Source organism: Pseudorasbora parva, chromosome 1, assembly GCF_024679245.1.
Source record: "Pseudorasbora parva isolate DD20220531a chromosome 1, ASM2467924v1, whole genome shotgun sequence".
NCBI lineage: Eukaryota > Metazoa > Chordata > Actinopteri > Cypriniformes > Gobionidae > Pseudorasbora > Pseudorasbora parva.
The window spans coordinates 34,102,203-34,115,704 of NC_090172.1; the positions used below are offsets into that span (position 1 = coordinate 34,102,203).

The window sequence follows — 13,502 nt, forward strand, 5'->3', positions numbered from 1 at the left end:
TGACTGAATGGGTGACGGGCTGCTGAAGTGCCGCTCAGTGACAGCAGAGGGCGCTGATGAACTGCAGAATGCAGCGATTACCCCGGAAACCCCACAAACAAAAACATCCACGCTAGTGAAGGAGTTTTTAAAACAGCCATTCGTTTTTTGTAATCTCAATGTACATCACAGCACCTAATACTTAAAGACTTAATAGCCTATTTATTTCCAAGCTTAAACATTTTTATGTTTTAATCTGGACTACAACATGACCTAAGAATTAGAACTGTTCTAATTATTTGTTATTGTTCAGTAAAACTTTGAGACATACGACTTTAGTTAACATGTTAATTCATTATTACCAAACTGACAATGAAAAATACTTATAAAGAATTAATTATTCTAAGTAATGTTAATTTCTTAGTTACTGTTTAATAACATTAAAATCAAAATAACATTTTTAATGGACCTAAGATAAAACTAACAATGATCAGTATATCTTAACTAACAATAACAAAAACATTATACTTTCTGTAGCAAATGTGGCTATTGCTCAATCTTAGTTAATGCATTAAATAATGAGATCTTATTGTAATTTGTTAACCTACCTGTTGTTCTTTATAGCCTAATTCTTTTGCACTTTAATCTGTTTGAAAATTGTACTTTTACAGCTCTGAAAAAAATTAAGAGACCACTTAAGATTGATTTCTCTTAATTTTTTTTCCAGAGCTGTATATATTTTTGCATTATTGTATTTAAACATTCAGTTATACTAAAATAGTTCTTAAAGCTGTTATGCTATGGCAGCACTTTTTTTGCAACTTATTTAAATATCGTGATAATATCGTACATCGTGATAAAACGTCAGCAATTAAAGGTGAACTATGTAGTATTTTTGCAGTAAAATATCCAAAAACCACTAGGCCAGTGTTATATATTTTGTTCAGTTGAGTACATACAATATCCCAGAAGTTTCCAACTATTTGTAAATTGTGAGAAAATTGCTATTTTAACAAAGGACAGGGACGTTGCAGCATTGCGTTTGAGGGAGTCGCCTGTCAATGGCGTCATATCTGCGTTACCCTCGGTTTCGGCTTTTATTTGGCAGGAGCGCTTTACTCTTAGCAGTGTGAACAAGTGAACGCACGGAGTAACGTCATAACATCGTTTTGAACACACTTAAATGTATCTAATATGATAAACAGAGCTCCATTACCTCAAAATCATAACCGGAAGAGCGGATCTGTGCAGGCACTCGCCGAATGTGTCCCGTCCCGTCATAATAAAAGTCCCGGTATTCGCGAGGCGGGTATTTGTTTAACAATCGCTCCAGCAGCTGTGCTCGGGTCCACAACACTCGGTCCTGCTCTGCTTTAGACTACAGTAACGTTAATAACTGCATGCATGAACGTGATTTCTGCCCGAGTCCTATTTTCCACCGGCTGTGATGAGAAGACCACATCTCCCAAGATGCTGCGCTCACACATTGCGTCATCCAGTGGACGGAAAGCTCCATAGTGCACCTTTAATCGCAACATGAAAAATTGATATCGGCACATGCCTACTTGCAGGGAAGATGGCAGAAAGTGCAGAGCCCAACTCGACCACAGCAGAGAGAGATTTTAACTCCATAATCTAAAAAGCCATGTCTGGAAGTATGTTGAATTTTGGTCGGTAGGAGGTAAAATTGTTGAGCCGCGAGATAAAGTTATATGCAAGATATGTAAGATACAGTTAACATACAATGGCTCATTTTATTTAACGTTAAACAGAAACATTACTTAAATGTAGGCTACTGTACTGACTGAAGAGATATTGCTAAATATGAATAAAGGATAAATGCACTGCTTTCCCTGGTGTAATTATTAACCATGTCAAGGAAAAGCTCCATGTTTAGCACAGCACAGCTCGCTCGGAACGCTCAATATGCTGTAAAACTTAAATTAAAGACCCTGTAAAGTCACAATTAAGTATGTGATCAGAGTTTGTCACACCACAGAAAAATATGTTATTAACCACCCAGCCAAATTTGAATGATAATAAAAGTCGGCAAGTAAATAAAATAAGAGATCAAAATCTTGAAAAAATGAGCAGTATTCTCTGCTCTCAAACGCTGGGGGCGTGTCTGCAGGTTGCGCCGAAACCACCCCCACTACCTACCTCCAGTAGGAAAGCTACCTCCGCCTCACTCAAATGCCATACATGTTCGAGCCTCCAGTATTCGTTTACAGTCTATGCTCCAGAGCCAGAAACAAACTAAGGCCAGTTTCACACTGCACGAGACGAACGCTGCCGGTGTGAATGCACAACAGTAAAAATGGTCAGCATTTTTTTACACTGTATATCAATAATATCATTACTTATTGTGTAAGTAGTAAAACACTAAAAACGCAAATGGGCAAAAAAAATGGTCCACTGTGCATCTTTCTCTCTCAACGACACACACACACACACCTCACCGACAGTGGGCGCGAGAGGAGGGAGAGAGCAAAGTTCCGTATTTTTGGATCTCCAGTAAGGCCTGTCTAGTCTATTTTATTCATTTTAAAGTCGGATGACATTATTTCTCTTTTGATACAGGCGATGCGGAGTCATTAATACATCACCAAAGACAAACAATTATGATAGCGATCATGTACAAGTCCGATGTTTTAGTAATTATAGTTTGGTACAGTTAGCGTTAGCTTGTTGTAAGTCACCCACATAACACGCAACTAACAAGGGAATAAGCCTGTGTGTGAATTTAGTTAATGTAGATTTACCTCTGTGTTGGGCTCAATGATATATGGAAGAACTTCGAAGAAGCAGGATAATTTAATAATTAAATAATTCTGTGTGGTGAACGTGAACCTATGATAAGCATTCAGTCCACGTACGTCGCTGTTTTATGTCGGATGGATCGCCAAAATATCTCCAAACCACTGAAGTTGAGCCAACTAATTTGTCAACGATATTTGTGTCCTCCAAGCTGGTCGTGAGCTCTGAGTTTTCTTCACTATCGCTCATCTATCTCGCTCCACTTCACTCCGATCCTCCAAGCCTGTCAGCCACTTACTGTAAACAGCAGCACGTGCAGCACCCAGAAGCCCGGTCTGCAATACACATGCGCAGCATTACGCATACCGCGTAAGCATTATATCGAGAATTTATCAAACTGTTGTTATCGGTTTATCGAGGAAAATTATATCGTGATAATTATCGTTATCGTTTTATCGCCCAGCCCCAAGTACCATACAAAACTAAATAGTGTGTCTAATGACAAAGGGTAATATTTTGTATTACAAAATACATCCGTAGATACGTTGCTTACAGATCGTTAATTTGATCCTTCTAGCAAATGTCACCTTTTCCACCATTAAAGTTAAAACGATAGTCATTTGACAAGGCTATTAATTTTGTAAAAATATACATATTTATATTTGAGAACTTAAGTATGATCTTTTTGCATAGTTGTATTTCCTACATTGTGTACTAACGTTATATAAACATGCAATATCATTGACGAAATAAGATGAGTCTAAAACCACTGGTTTTGGTTTTATCAGAGAAAGAAGAGCATTCGTCCGGTTGCCAGATTTCAGTAATTTAAATCCCCCAAACAGAGCTTTTCTGTGAAAAGAATACTATCGGGTGTTTTACCTAAACATGTACAATCTGCATTTTAGCAATCTCCTTTTGAGATGTTCTGCTTAAAGTGTCACTCATGAGCCGATTTGCTGAACAACTGAACTGCTGTGATCTGCTGAAATAAGCCAATCAGAGCAGAGTTCAACATTAATATTCATGACTCTTACAAATAAGGTAAAAAAAGAGCACTACATCCTAGGGACAATTTATAGGGTTGTAAATGGACCTGTAAAACTGTATCTGGACAATTGTTGCCCTTAAATAAGACATACCTTCTATGTAGATATCAGAGAACAATTTAACATTGTTTCAACTCATTTTAGGGCACCTTTAAAATATACTCAAATCGAACATTTTATTTTAAAATCTAATTTCACAATTACAGCTTTTTAGGTCTTTGGTGAGCATAAGAGGCTTCATTTAGAAACATTAAAAAAAACATTACCAACCCCAAACCTTTGAATGTTAGTATAAATCACCAATAAAAACAGTATGAACTTTAAAAGCCACAGTTACCAGTAGTCAAGAGCTCTATACTAAAGTTTATTGAGAATCACGAAGGTGGCAGGGGACAAGATGGATATGTTACAAAAAAACATTACTGCCTATTTTCAAGATGCTTTTGTAATCCTGTTGGCTAAAATACATCTCAAATGGTTTGGCTGTGTGTGGTATGAAGTAAGCCAGCCAAATAAGAGTGAGCGCTTAGAGTTTGGCCTGATAAGCCAATTAAGGAAATTAGTGAGTAATGAAAGATTATTTTAACACCCTACCTGCTGCAGTTACAGCACAGCAGGATATTTATTATGTGTAATAAACTGTGCTTATGTTTTGAGCATAACTGTGATAACAATAAACTACAAAATGTGCTTAAAAAAATACTTTGAAATAATAACACTAGCATCACACTTTGGCTGCTGTATTTCATGGAAGAATGCAAACTCCAGTATAAAACACAGGCAGGATGGCAGACAGAAGGTAGTTCATTTAATTTCTCTTCAGAGCTCATCCATCCAGCGAGCACTGACCGTAGGCTTGGAGCAGGACAGCTGCAGACGGCCACTCCACTCAAGAGACCCCGGAGGGAAAAGCTTAGTGGGACGATACAGCTCGTGCAGCAGAGAGGAAGGGGACAAAGGGTCAAAAACGTTTTTACAGATGAATGAAAGTCATAATCTGGCCCAGGGCAGCCACACAAAGAAGGGATGTTGGGTTGGGGTACAGTAATGACAAAATGAGCTGTTCAGTACTGCAAAGATCTATGAAAAATACAGTCATATAATGTGATAGAGCTGGTTTAATCTGAAGGAAACAGACCAACACAAACAGTGCACCCAAAGATGCCATTAGCCTGTACAAAGAACTTGTTTTGACTAAAGAAGGGTTTATGTATAATACATGTACATTTAAAATTGTGCTCAACCGAACAGATTTCAGTAACATTACACTTATACCTCGTTTCCACAGAGCGGTGCGGTACGGTTTAGTACAGTACAGAACGATTCGTACAATTTGGACCGTAAACCCTGATCCGGTTTGCATTTCCACCAGCAACGGTACACTTATGATAGGCGTGTTGTAATGATCTACATCATTATCGGGCAAAGAAAGCGACACAGTAAACAACAATGGACGGCATACAGGAGATCTTGTTTTTGCTTCTCGGCATGTGGCTGTTATCACAAGGAGACATGCTTTGTTTGAGCCAAGGCTGCAGGCTGCAAGGAAGAAAAAGAAGAAAAAAAAGAAGAAAAACGATGCTTCTGTCAAACTATCAACATTATCCAGTGAGTCTAACTCCACCAAGTCTAATACAAGACTACTGTGCTAGGTAGGGGCAACCCCACCAGAAGGGTGCCAAAAAAGTGGTATGGTTTGGAATTAGGATATACCATTCACAACTTCTAAAAACAATGGAAACATCAAAAATTGCGTACCATCTGTACAGAACCGTACCGCTCAGTGGAAACGAGTCTTCAGAGGTGCACTTGTGTCCCCAAGTACAGAAAACTTTTAGGGGGCATGAGTGAGATGCAAAAAGCATCAATTAAAAAAATAATAATAAAAAATATTTTTAAAAAAGAACAATGCATCGTGTGAAAATTCCATTGGGTGAGGCAAAATACTTTTTGTAATTTTCACTTGAAAATATGAAAATATGAGTGAACATCTACACTGCAGAGTCAGTTAACGAAAAGTTAATCTCTTCGCTAACTGAACAAAATTATTTTTACTACTATAATATATCAATACTAGGAAATAACAGACTTGTGTGTTTTGTATCACTTCTAGAGCCGTGCCTGTTCTCAGAGCATATAAGCCCTTCTCCAGATTCCTGCTTTTATTAGAGAGAATAATATGTTCAGCTCCTTCTCCGAAGCTTAGAATATTCAATGTTCACTGCTATTGAAGCTTCGAAGCTTGGTCACACTTTACATCTACTTATTAGAGAAACAACAGTAAATTATGTGCAATTACAAGTAACTAACTCCAGTCACCCAGTAAGAAAAACATGGTCATGCAATTATGCACATAATATATCTCAATTGAACAGCATAAAGTAAGACTGATGCATCAGGATGTTGTGTCAAGTATAATTTCACAACTTTTAAATGCACAAACGTGGAGATCACAGGTAAAAGAGGAACACCTGCTTGACAGGCACCTATGAATGGTTATTAGATGTGTAGGGGCAGGGCAGGGAGGAGCCCCACATAGATTAAACCTGTTCAGCAGACAACAGCACAAATCTGCCACGACAGACAGATCATCTATTAAAACAAATCCTTGAAACTCAAGACACATACATAAGCTGGAAAAAACAATTTCTGGTTCCAACAAATTAAGCACACATATTACATGCAAAAGGTCAAATATGTTATTGGTTTTCCTTGTTTCGCTGTTTAGAGTAACTTTGTTTCCTATTGGTGGTGGCTGCAAAATCCTTTTGTTGTACCAAATGGTCTGACAGCATGTTATCAAAAAGCTGCATTAGGTGCCGATAAGAACAGCAAGGCTTGAAACCTTGACCTAAAAGAACATAACACATAGCTAGTATTTTTCCATTAAAAACTCGCAACTCCATACTAAACATTTCCTTCTCTTTCTTCACAGTCGTCATACGAGTCACGGCTGATAAAGGCGGACAATGAAGACAGAGTTGTAATAATAAGCCTGGACATTTAATATGTGCAGATGGGTGGGAGACGTGAGATTAGCTGAAAGAGCCTACTATGTAACCCGTCACAAGATCTTCCACAACTGTCAAAGCCAAAGAGCGTTTCTCCCTCCCAAACCCTTCAGGAAACAAAACAAAGACTTCACATTTACGAAAGCTTCCCCAAGTACCTCCCAGACCACAGACGTATATGTGTGTGATATCCACTTGTGAATGATTAAACTGTGCTGGCATACAGCTAATGTCATTTTTGTGCTTTGTGAATGTGGATGAGGGCATTCTGGGTTAATCCAGTTAGCGCTCAACATCTCCGAAGTGAGGAATTTACTGTGACAAGCGGATGCTCAACTGTCACACAATAGGACAGAAACAGTGAGGATTAAGGATTGCGTAATGATTGAACACGGTGGAAGCTTAACATTGGATGTTTTCGGAGGGTGTGATGGGGAATTCCTCAACTGCTGTCGGCTTTGGCCTACGGTTTTATCAGTGGCAATGCATGGGGTTCAGTTCCCAGACTGTTCAGCAACATGTTTTCCCATGTAAACCAACTCCAGGAAAAGGCTGCAAGGCACTTTGTGAGCCACCCAGGTGCTCATATAAAATGTGAGCTGGCAGAACACTTGATCCAAAGTCATTTGCTGCACATAACACTCATCGTTTTGTCTGAGGTAATTTCCCACACTTCCTCCTGCTTTGTGTCCTGCATTAAACTCAAACGTTTCTATATTTGGACTTGCTATAAGGGTGCTTCTTTGAACTACACATATCCTAGCATTAAGGTGAACATAAGCCGTTCAGGTGGGGCATTCAGAGACCTGCAGTGAACAAGAGCAACTAAACCGCCATCTGTTCAGTCTAAAATATGATGCCTGCCGAACATATGAACCTCACTGCACAAGCATGTAAATATCTTATACAGACAGCCTCAAACATACTGAAACACTTGAAATCAGTTCACACCCAATGGCAGAGGGTCATGGCCTGTGAAGTATTAAAGGGTTAGTTCACCCAAAAATGAAAATGTCATTAATGACTCAGCCTAATGTCGTTCCACACCCGTAAGACCTCCGTTCATCTTCAGAACACAGTTTAAGATATTTTATATTTAGTCCGAGAGATTCTGTCTCTCCATTGAAAACGTATGCGCAGTATACAGTCCCTTTCCAGAAGAACCAGAAAGGTAATAAAAACATCATCAAAGTAGGTTAGCTAGAATTTTTTGAAGCATCGAAAATACATTTTAGTCTCAAAATAACAAAACCTACAACTTTATTTAGAGAAGCAAAAACGGGATTAATTCAATCTGCATTATCTGGTGCGCGCGAGCTTCTAAGGGAGACTGCGAACGCGGATTGAATAAAGTTGTAGGTTTTGTTATTTTGGGACCAAAATGTATTTGCGATGCTTCAAGAAATTCTAACCAACCTACAGATGTCACAGATATGGACTACTTTGATTATGTTTTTATTAAATTTCTGGTTCTTCTGGAAAGGGACTGTATACTGTGCATACATTTTCTATGAAGAGACAGAATCTCTCAAACTAAATATAAAATATCAAACTGTGTTCTGAAGATGAACGGAGGTCTTACGGGTGTGGAACGACATTAGGGTGAGTCATTAATGACATCAATTTTTTGGGTCAACTAACCCTTTAATACGTGTCATGGTACAGAGCTAATCCCAAAACCTGCACCATGACCATGTTTACTAGGAACTAAACGTGGACATCATCCATGCTGAAAAGCAGTCTTTAAGAAAAAGAGGAAAGACACATCTGACATTATACTGAAGGAGTATCACAAGCAGGAACAAGTGAAGCAGAGAGTTCAGATTGAGTCTGGGGGAGAAGGAGCTGTAAGCGGCTTAAATCTCAGCACATGGCGGAGCGGCGACACACAGAGTCACCATATGGCCTTCTGAAGAGAACAGGCTCAAGCCTGCTGAGACCATCCATCTAAGTGCTACAGTAAATGTGTAACGGAGCACTACTCAGATGAAAAGGCCACTGCTGAGCGACCTGGAACTAATTAATGAATTAAAAACAATACATATAGGCAATTAAGACAAATGTTAACTGAAAATCCACAGCTATTAATGTTACAAGTGAATTCAGTCATCCTAGCATTATAATGTACATGCAAAATGGAATTAATTTTGAGATTTGGTACAGATAAATAATTGAATAATGTTAAAACTTAACATTTTAATATTAACAAGTTAGCATTTGCTGACAGCAAAAATAAATCTAACTGTAAAATAAGGGAAATGTTTTCCGTTTTTTTTTTCTTTTCTTTTTTTCTGTGATTACAAAGAAATAAGTTCAATATAATGATTTGCTGCACAAGAAACATTTGTTATTATTATCATCAATGTTGAAGAGTTATTTTTATGGAAATACATTTATTCAGGATTCTTTGATGGAATAGGGAGTTCAAAAGAACAAATAAAGATAGTTACTTCAAATGGTAACATTTACATTGTGACAAAATATTCTGTAACTTTTGAAATATTTAATGCATCCTTGGTAAATAGAAGTGTTGATTTATTTATATTTTAATCTTAAAGACCCCAACCTTTTTTGGGGTAGTTTTCAGCAGCTCAATATATATAGTTCCTCCTGACACCAATAAATGAAAAATGTGGATAAAACAAATGCTCTTTTTTCAAATATTTATTTTATAAAGTATAAAGTGTCAGTGTTATAACTGTTCAATGTCAAGTGTTTCAATCAAGTGTTAAAAAGTGTTTATTTAAACGTAGCAAATTGTGTGTGCAACTAACTTAGTATCATTAAATTTATATTTCAAATGCCTCAGCTCCCGAAACCTTTGGCCACTTCGGATTTACAGACCTCTTTTTACAGACATGAGCTGACTGAATTTCTCTTTCACTCGCTCTCTGCCACAGGGCCAAGGGGAAGCCATATGCCAACTGTCTGCACACAGTATACACAGACCTTCAAGCAAAGGGCCTGACCTGTCCACTCATATCAGCTATTCCACATCACGGTCAGAGGATCCTGTGCCCTTCTGTCGGACCCTGTTAGCAATGCTGACTGTAGACTGGCTAACAAAGCTAGAGTCTTTTGCCAATGAGTGTACGCCAACCGTCCTGGCATTATACAGTCTACATAAGAGCTCTAAAATGACTGGGCGGGAGTTGTCAGCAGCTTACAGTAGTATTTAAATGTTGAATTAAGCATGTTTGCTTTGCGTGTTTTGCTATCAGTGTCCTATAGGGATCACTAGCTAGCTGGCAACACACTAACCGTCTCTCATGACTTCTATGAGACGTGCCCAAGCTTAAAAAAAACAACTTGTGTGTTTACTGTATGTAGACACTACTGGACTTGATTTGCAGCCAATTCAGCAGGATCTCTCTCACTCACACACACACACACACACACACACGCACATTAACAAAACACAGAGGAAATCCAAATTAAAAGGACAAAGCACAGTGCTTTTAGTGCAGTTAGTGAGACAGATGTGTAACAAGCTAAAGTGTTCCCAAAGGAGGGTAGACTGTCAAAATCTCCACAAGAAATAAATGATTTGTTCAGTTTTTTTAAGGCACGGGATAGATAGAGCTTGCATGCTTGCAAGAAACATCTCACAAGATCTGCAAACAAGGAATCAAAAAAGAGAGCAAGTGATCTTTTTCCATTTGTCTGCGGATACATGCTATACAAGACTTCACCCTTAGTGAAGAATCATTCCCTCAACTTTTGACCAAAGAACTGCCATTACCCTTCCAATTACTTCTCGAATGCTCAACTTACTGGGTTAGGACTTTTTAAGGCAAGGCACTACAGGCAAACCAATTTTTTTTTTCATGCTCTCTTCAGGGTTTAGATTTGGGGTATTTTGCTTCCATAATATGCCTTCTTTGAGACCATGCACTGAAAAGAAAACATCTAAGACACACATTTAAGTGTTCATTTTATTAAACGTTATCTATTTGCGACTGAAGATTTCAATGACAATACATATATTTAAAGGCTGAGTTTAAAATCTTCACTTCAGCAGCACTTACATTATTCCTATTTATATTTTATATTATGGTGTTTTTTCCCCCAATAACCACAAAAGGTATTTTTACAGAAGAGTTTGCTTATTTATCAGTTATTTTCCTAACATTGTATTCCTAAAAACATGGAGGAAAGTATTTTTTTTCTGTTGACAGCATTTACTCATTTATATAGTCCTAAAAATAGACATCTTTAAAAATCTTTAGTATGTCAATAAAATGAAACTTTTAATCTGGCATTGCAAATGAGTGTGTATTTTAAAAGATAGTAGCCTACCTCGTTTGCAATGTTATTTTTACACAAAATTGTCTTAATCAATGCAATGTGATTAATCAACTGGAAAAATCTGGTGTCTTGCCTTAAATCTTTATAAAGACTGCACCTAAAAAGACACAATTCTAGCCAATGAAATGAAATATTCCCTGAGATGTTCAAGCTTTATGTGGCCGTGGAACTCTTGAAAAGAGAGCCACAGTTTAACCAGTCACATCAATGTGTGTCAAAAACAACTACAGGTCCATGCATAATTTATAGTTGAGGTTAGCAAGCAGAGAGACACGCACGAAGGCACACATGAGATGTAAGTGCTGGCTCATCATGGCAGTGTCTTACCTTAGGCAGATCTCTCAGCTGGTTGGAGTCCAGGAGCAGCTCCTCTAGACTGCGGTTGTAGCGGTAGATCTCATCGGGCACCGCAGTAAGCGAGCAGTGCCGCTTATCCACAGACTCAACGTGACGGTTGCACCGCCACAGCGGGATACACTTCAGCATGTCCCGGGCGCACTCAGCCCCTCCGCATCGGGGACTCACTTAAGCAGCCAAATGATGGGGATACAGGCTGGCGCTGCCGCGTCTCTCTCCCAGGACGTTATCCACCAAAAGCAGTCAAATAAAAGCCCCCTTGTGAACGATTCTCCTGCAAATGACCAATGACTCCAATGATGGTAGAGGACATCCAGATGATCAGTCCCGTCAGAGTTAATGGGAGCTCTCCATTCAGTATCTCCTCATACACAAGACGAGTTCCTCAGCAAATTCACAGTTTGGTTTAACATAAGCCGAGTGAAATCAACGTAACACTCACATTTTATGTGCTGTACAGTTTTGCAGCAAACAGCTCATCACTGAATTAAACAAGATTATGTCGCACGAAATAAGTGACTACACATGTAGATAAAGGGGGGTTTAAATGCGCCAGACTCGTTGGTTAATGTCACGAGCCCTTTTATCCAACATGGTTTATCTTGTAATAACAAAATTAGATCTATTATTCAAACTACATCATGCTCGTGAGGCTGCTGTACGATACACACGACGACATGCTACAGCTAACTGATTAGCCAGATGCAGAACGCAATGCCACAACAAAATACACCAGCTAGCCTCTAAACAAAGACAAACAACTCCAAACTACTAACAGACGCGTGTCTCTGAGATATGTGAGATATAAGCGAGGCTGTTACGATGAGACCACATACACAGCAGCAACAGGCTAAAAGCAGCAGGCCGGTCTGTGTGTATGTATGTGGGGGGCTGGGCTGATCTCACCCGCTCCAGAGACACTCCACCGGCTTTGTGCCTCTACTGCCCGTCTTGGTATCGAGTCCAGACTGGTCCGTCAAAAAACCCTCTATCCTCCTCATATAGGTGGTTATCTTAAGCACGCGCGCGACGCTCCTCTTGGGCTTTATCTGCAGGGGAATTTCCTGCTCTTGTAGGCGAGTGTGTGGAGGTACTGAGTTAAGTAAGGCTTCAGTAGCTGATACATTCCCAACTCCGCCTCACTGTTGTGAGTCTCTCTGAGCTCCTCTCTCACGCAACTCCAACGGCACACCGAATTGCTCTTGCTCCTACGAATGGCGACCTCTAGGAGTCTGGAGGAAGAGAAGAAAGGGAACGCTGAAGGGAAGCTTATGCTCGTGCGCCGCCCTGCGGCAAAGGTCCAGCCAGGGTCGGTTGCACCAGCCGTTCGTAAATTATTTCTTAATGGTGCAACGCAAAACTATTTAGTAGTGCATAAGTTTTAACTGAGTGCCCATTTATGTCAAATCTAGGCTAAGTTGTAACTTACGCACTGGTGCAACTGGCCATTAACTACTGTCAAAGCGTATTTGAAAGTTTCTCCTAAGGTTTCTTAAATTTACAATGATAGTTTTAGAAGTAAGAACTACACAAAAATATCTGTACTTTTACAAATGCATGTCACCGCGCTCAAAACACTTAGAGCATGATCGAAGCGACATTTATTCTCTTATACACGATGTTTTTGTTTGCTGTCTAAGAGCAGTTTTATTTAAAAATGTATCAACTTCTCACAAAATGATTCTCTCGGTCAAAAATACGTTTGAAAGCTAAATATTTGAACCAGTATTACACGTATAAATACGATTTGGCAGCATTGTTAGTAAATGAGTTACTTGACTATCAGTTGTCCCTAAACAGAAAAGCTAGACTTAATGCGGTCCGTTTCGCCCTTCATTATGTCGCCTTCACATGCTATCGGAATTAATTATCGTAAAGTTTCAGAAGTAAAAACTGCACACGAACCTATTTTTGTACAGTCTATGACATGAACGCCCTCTGATGTAGTGTTTACCACTGGGAAGCTCAGAAATAATTTTGATACCCAAGTTCCCGAGATGTTGGGTGTAAACCTGGGTGTAACCGTTAAAAATGGCGGATG

At 39.1% G+C, this 13,502-nt stretch overlaps 1 protein-coding gene across 1 annotated transcript in view; it reads right to left on the bottom strand.

Annotated features, from left to right (window-relative positions):
• scrib (scribble planar cell polarity protein) overlaps positions 1 to 12,695 on the bottom strand; it is a 114,143-nt gene extending 101,448 nt beyond the window's left edge. Inside the window, exon 1 of the mRNA XM_067438549.1 lies at positions 11,432 to 12,695. Within this exon, the coding sequence (XP_067294650.1) occupies positions 11,432 to 11,590 (159 nt within the window). The 5' untranslated portion in view covers positions 11,591 to 12,695. The remainder of the gene's footprint in view (positions 1 to 11,431) is intronic.
• Between the last annotated feature and the right edge of the window lie 807 nt (positions 12,696 to 13,502).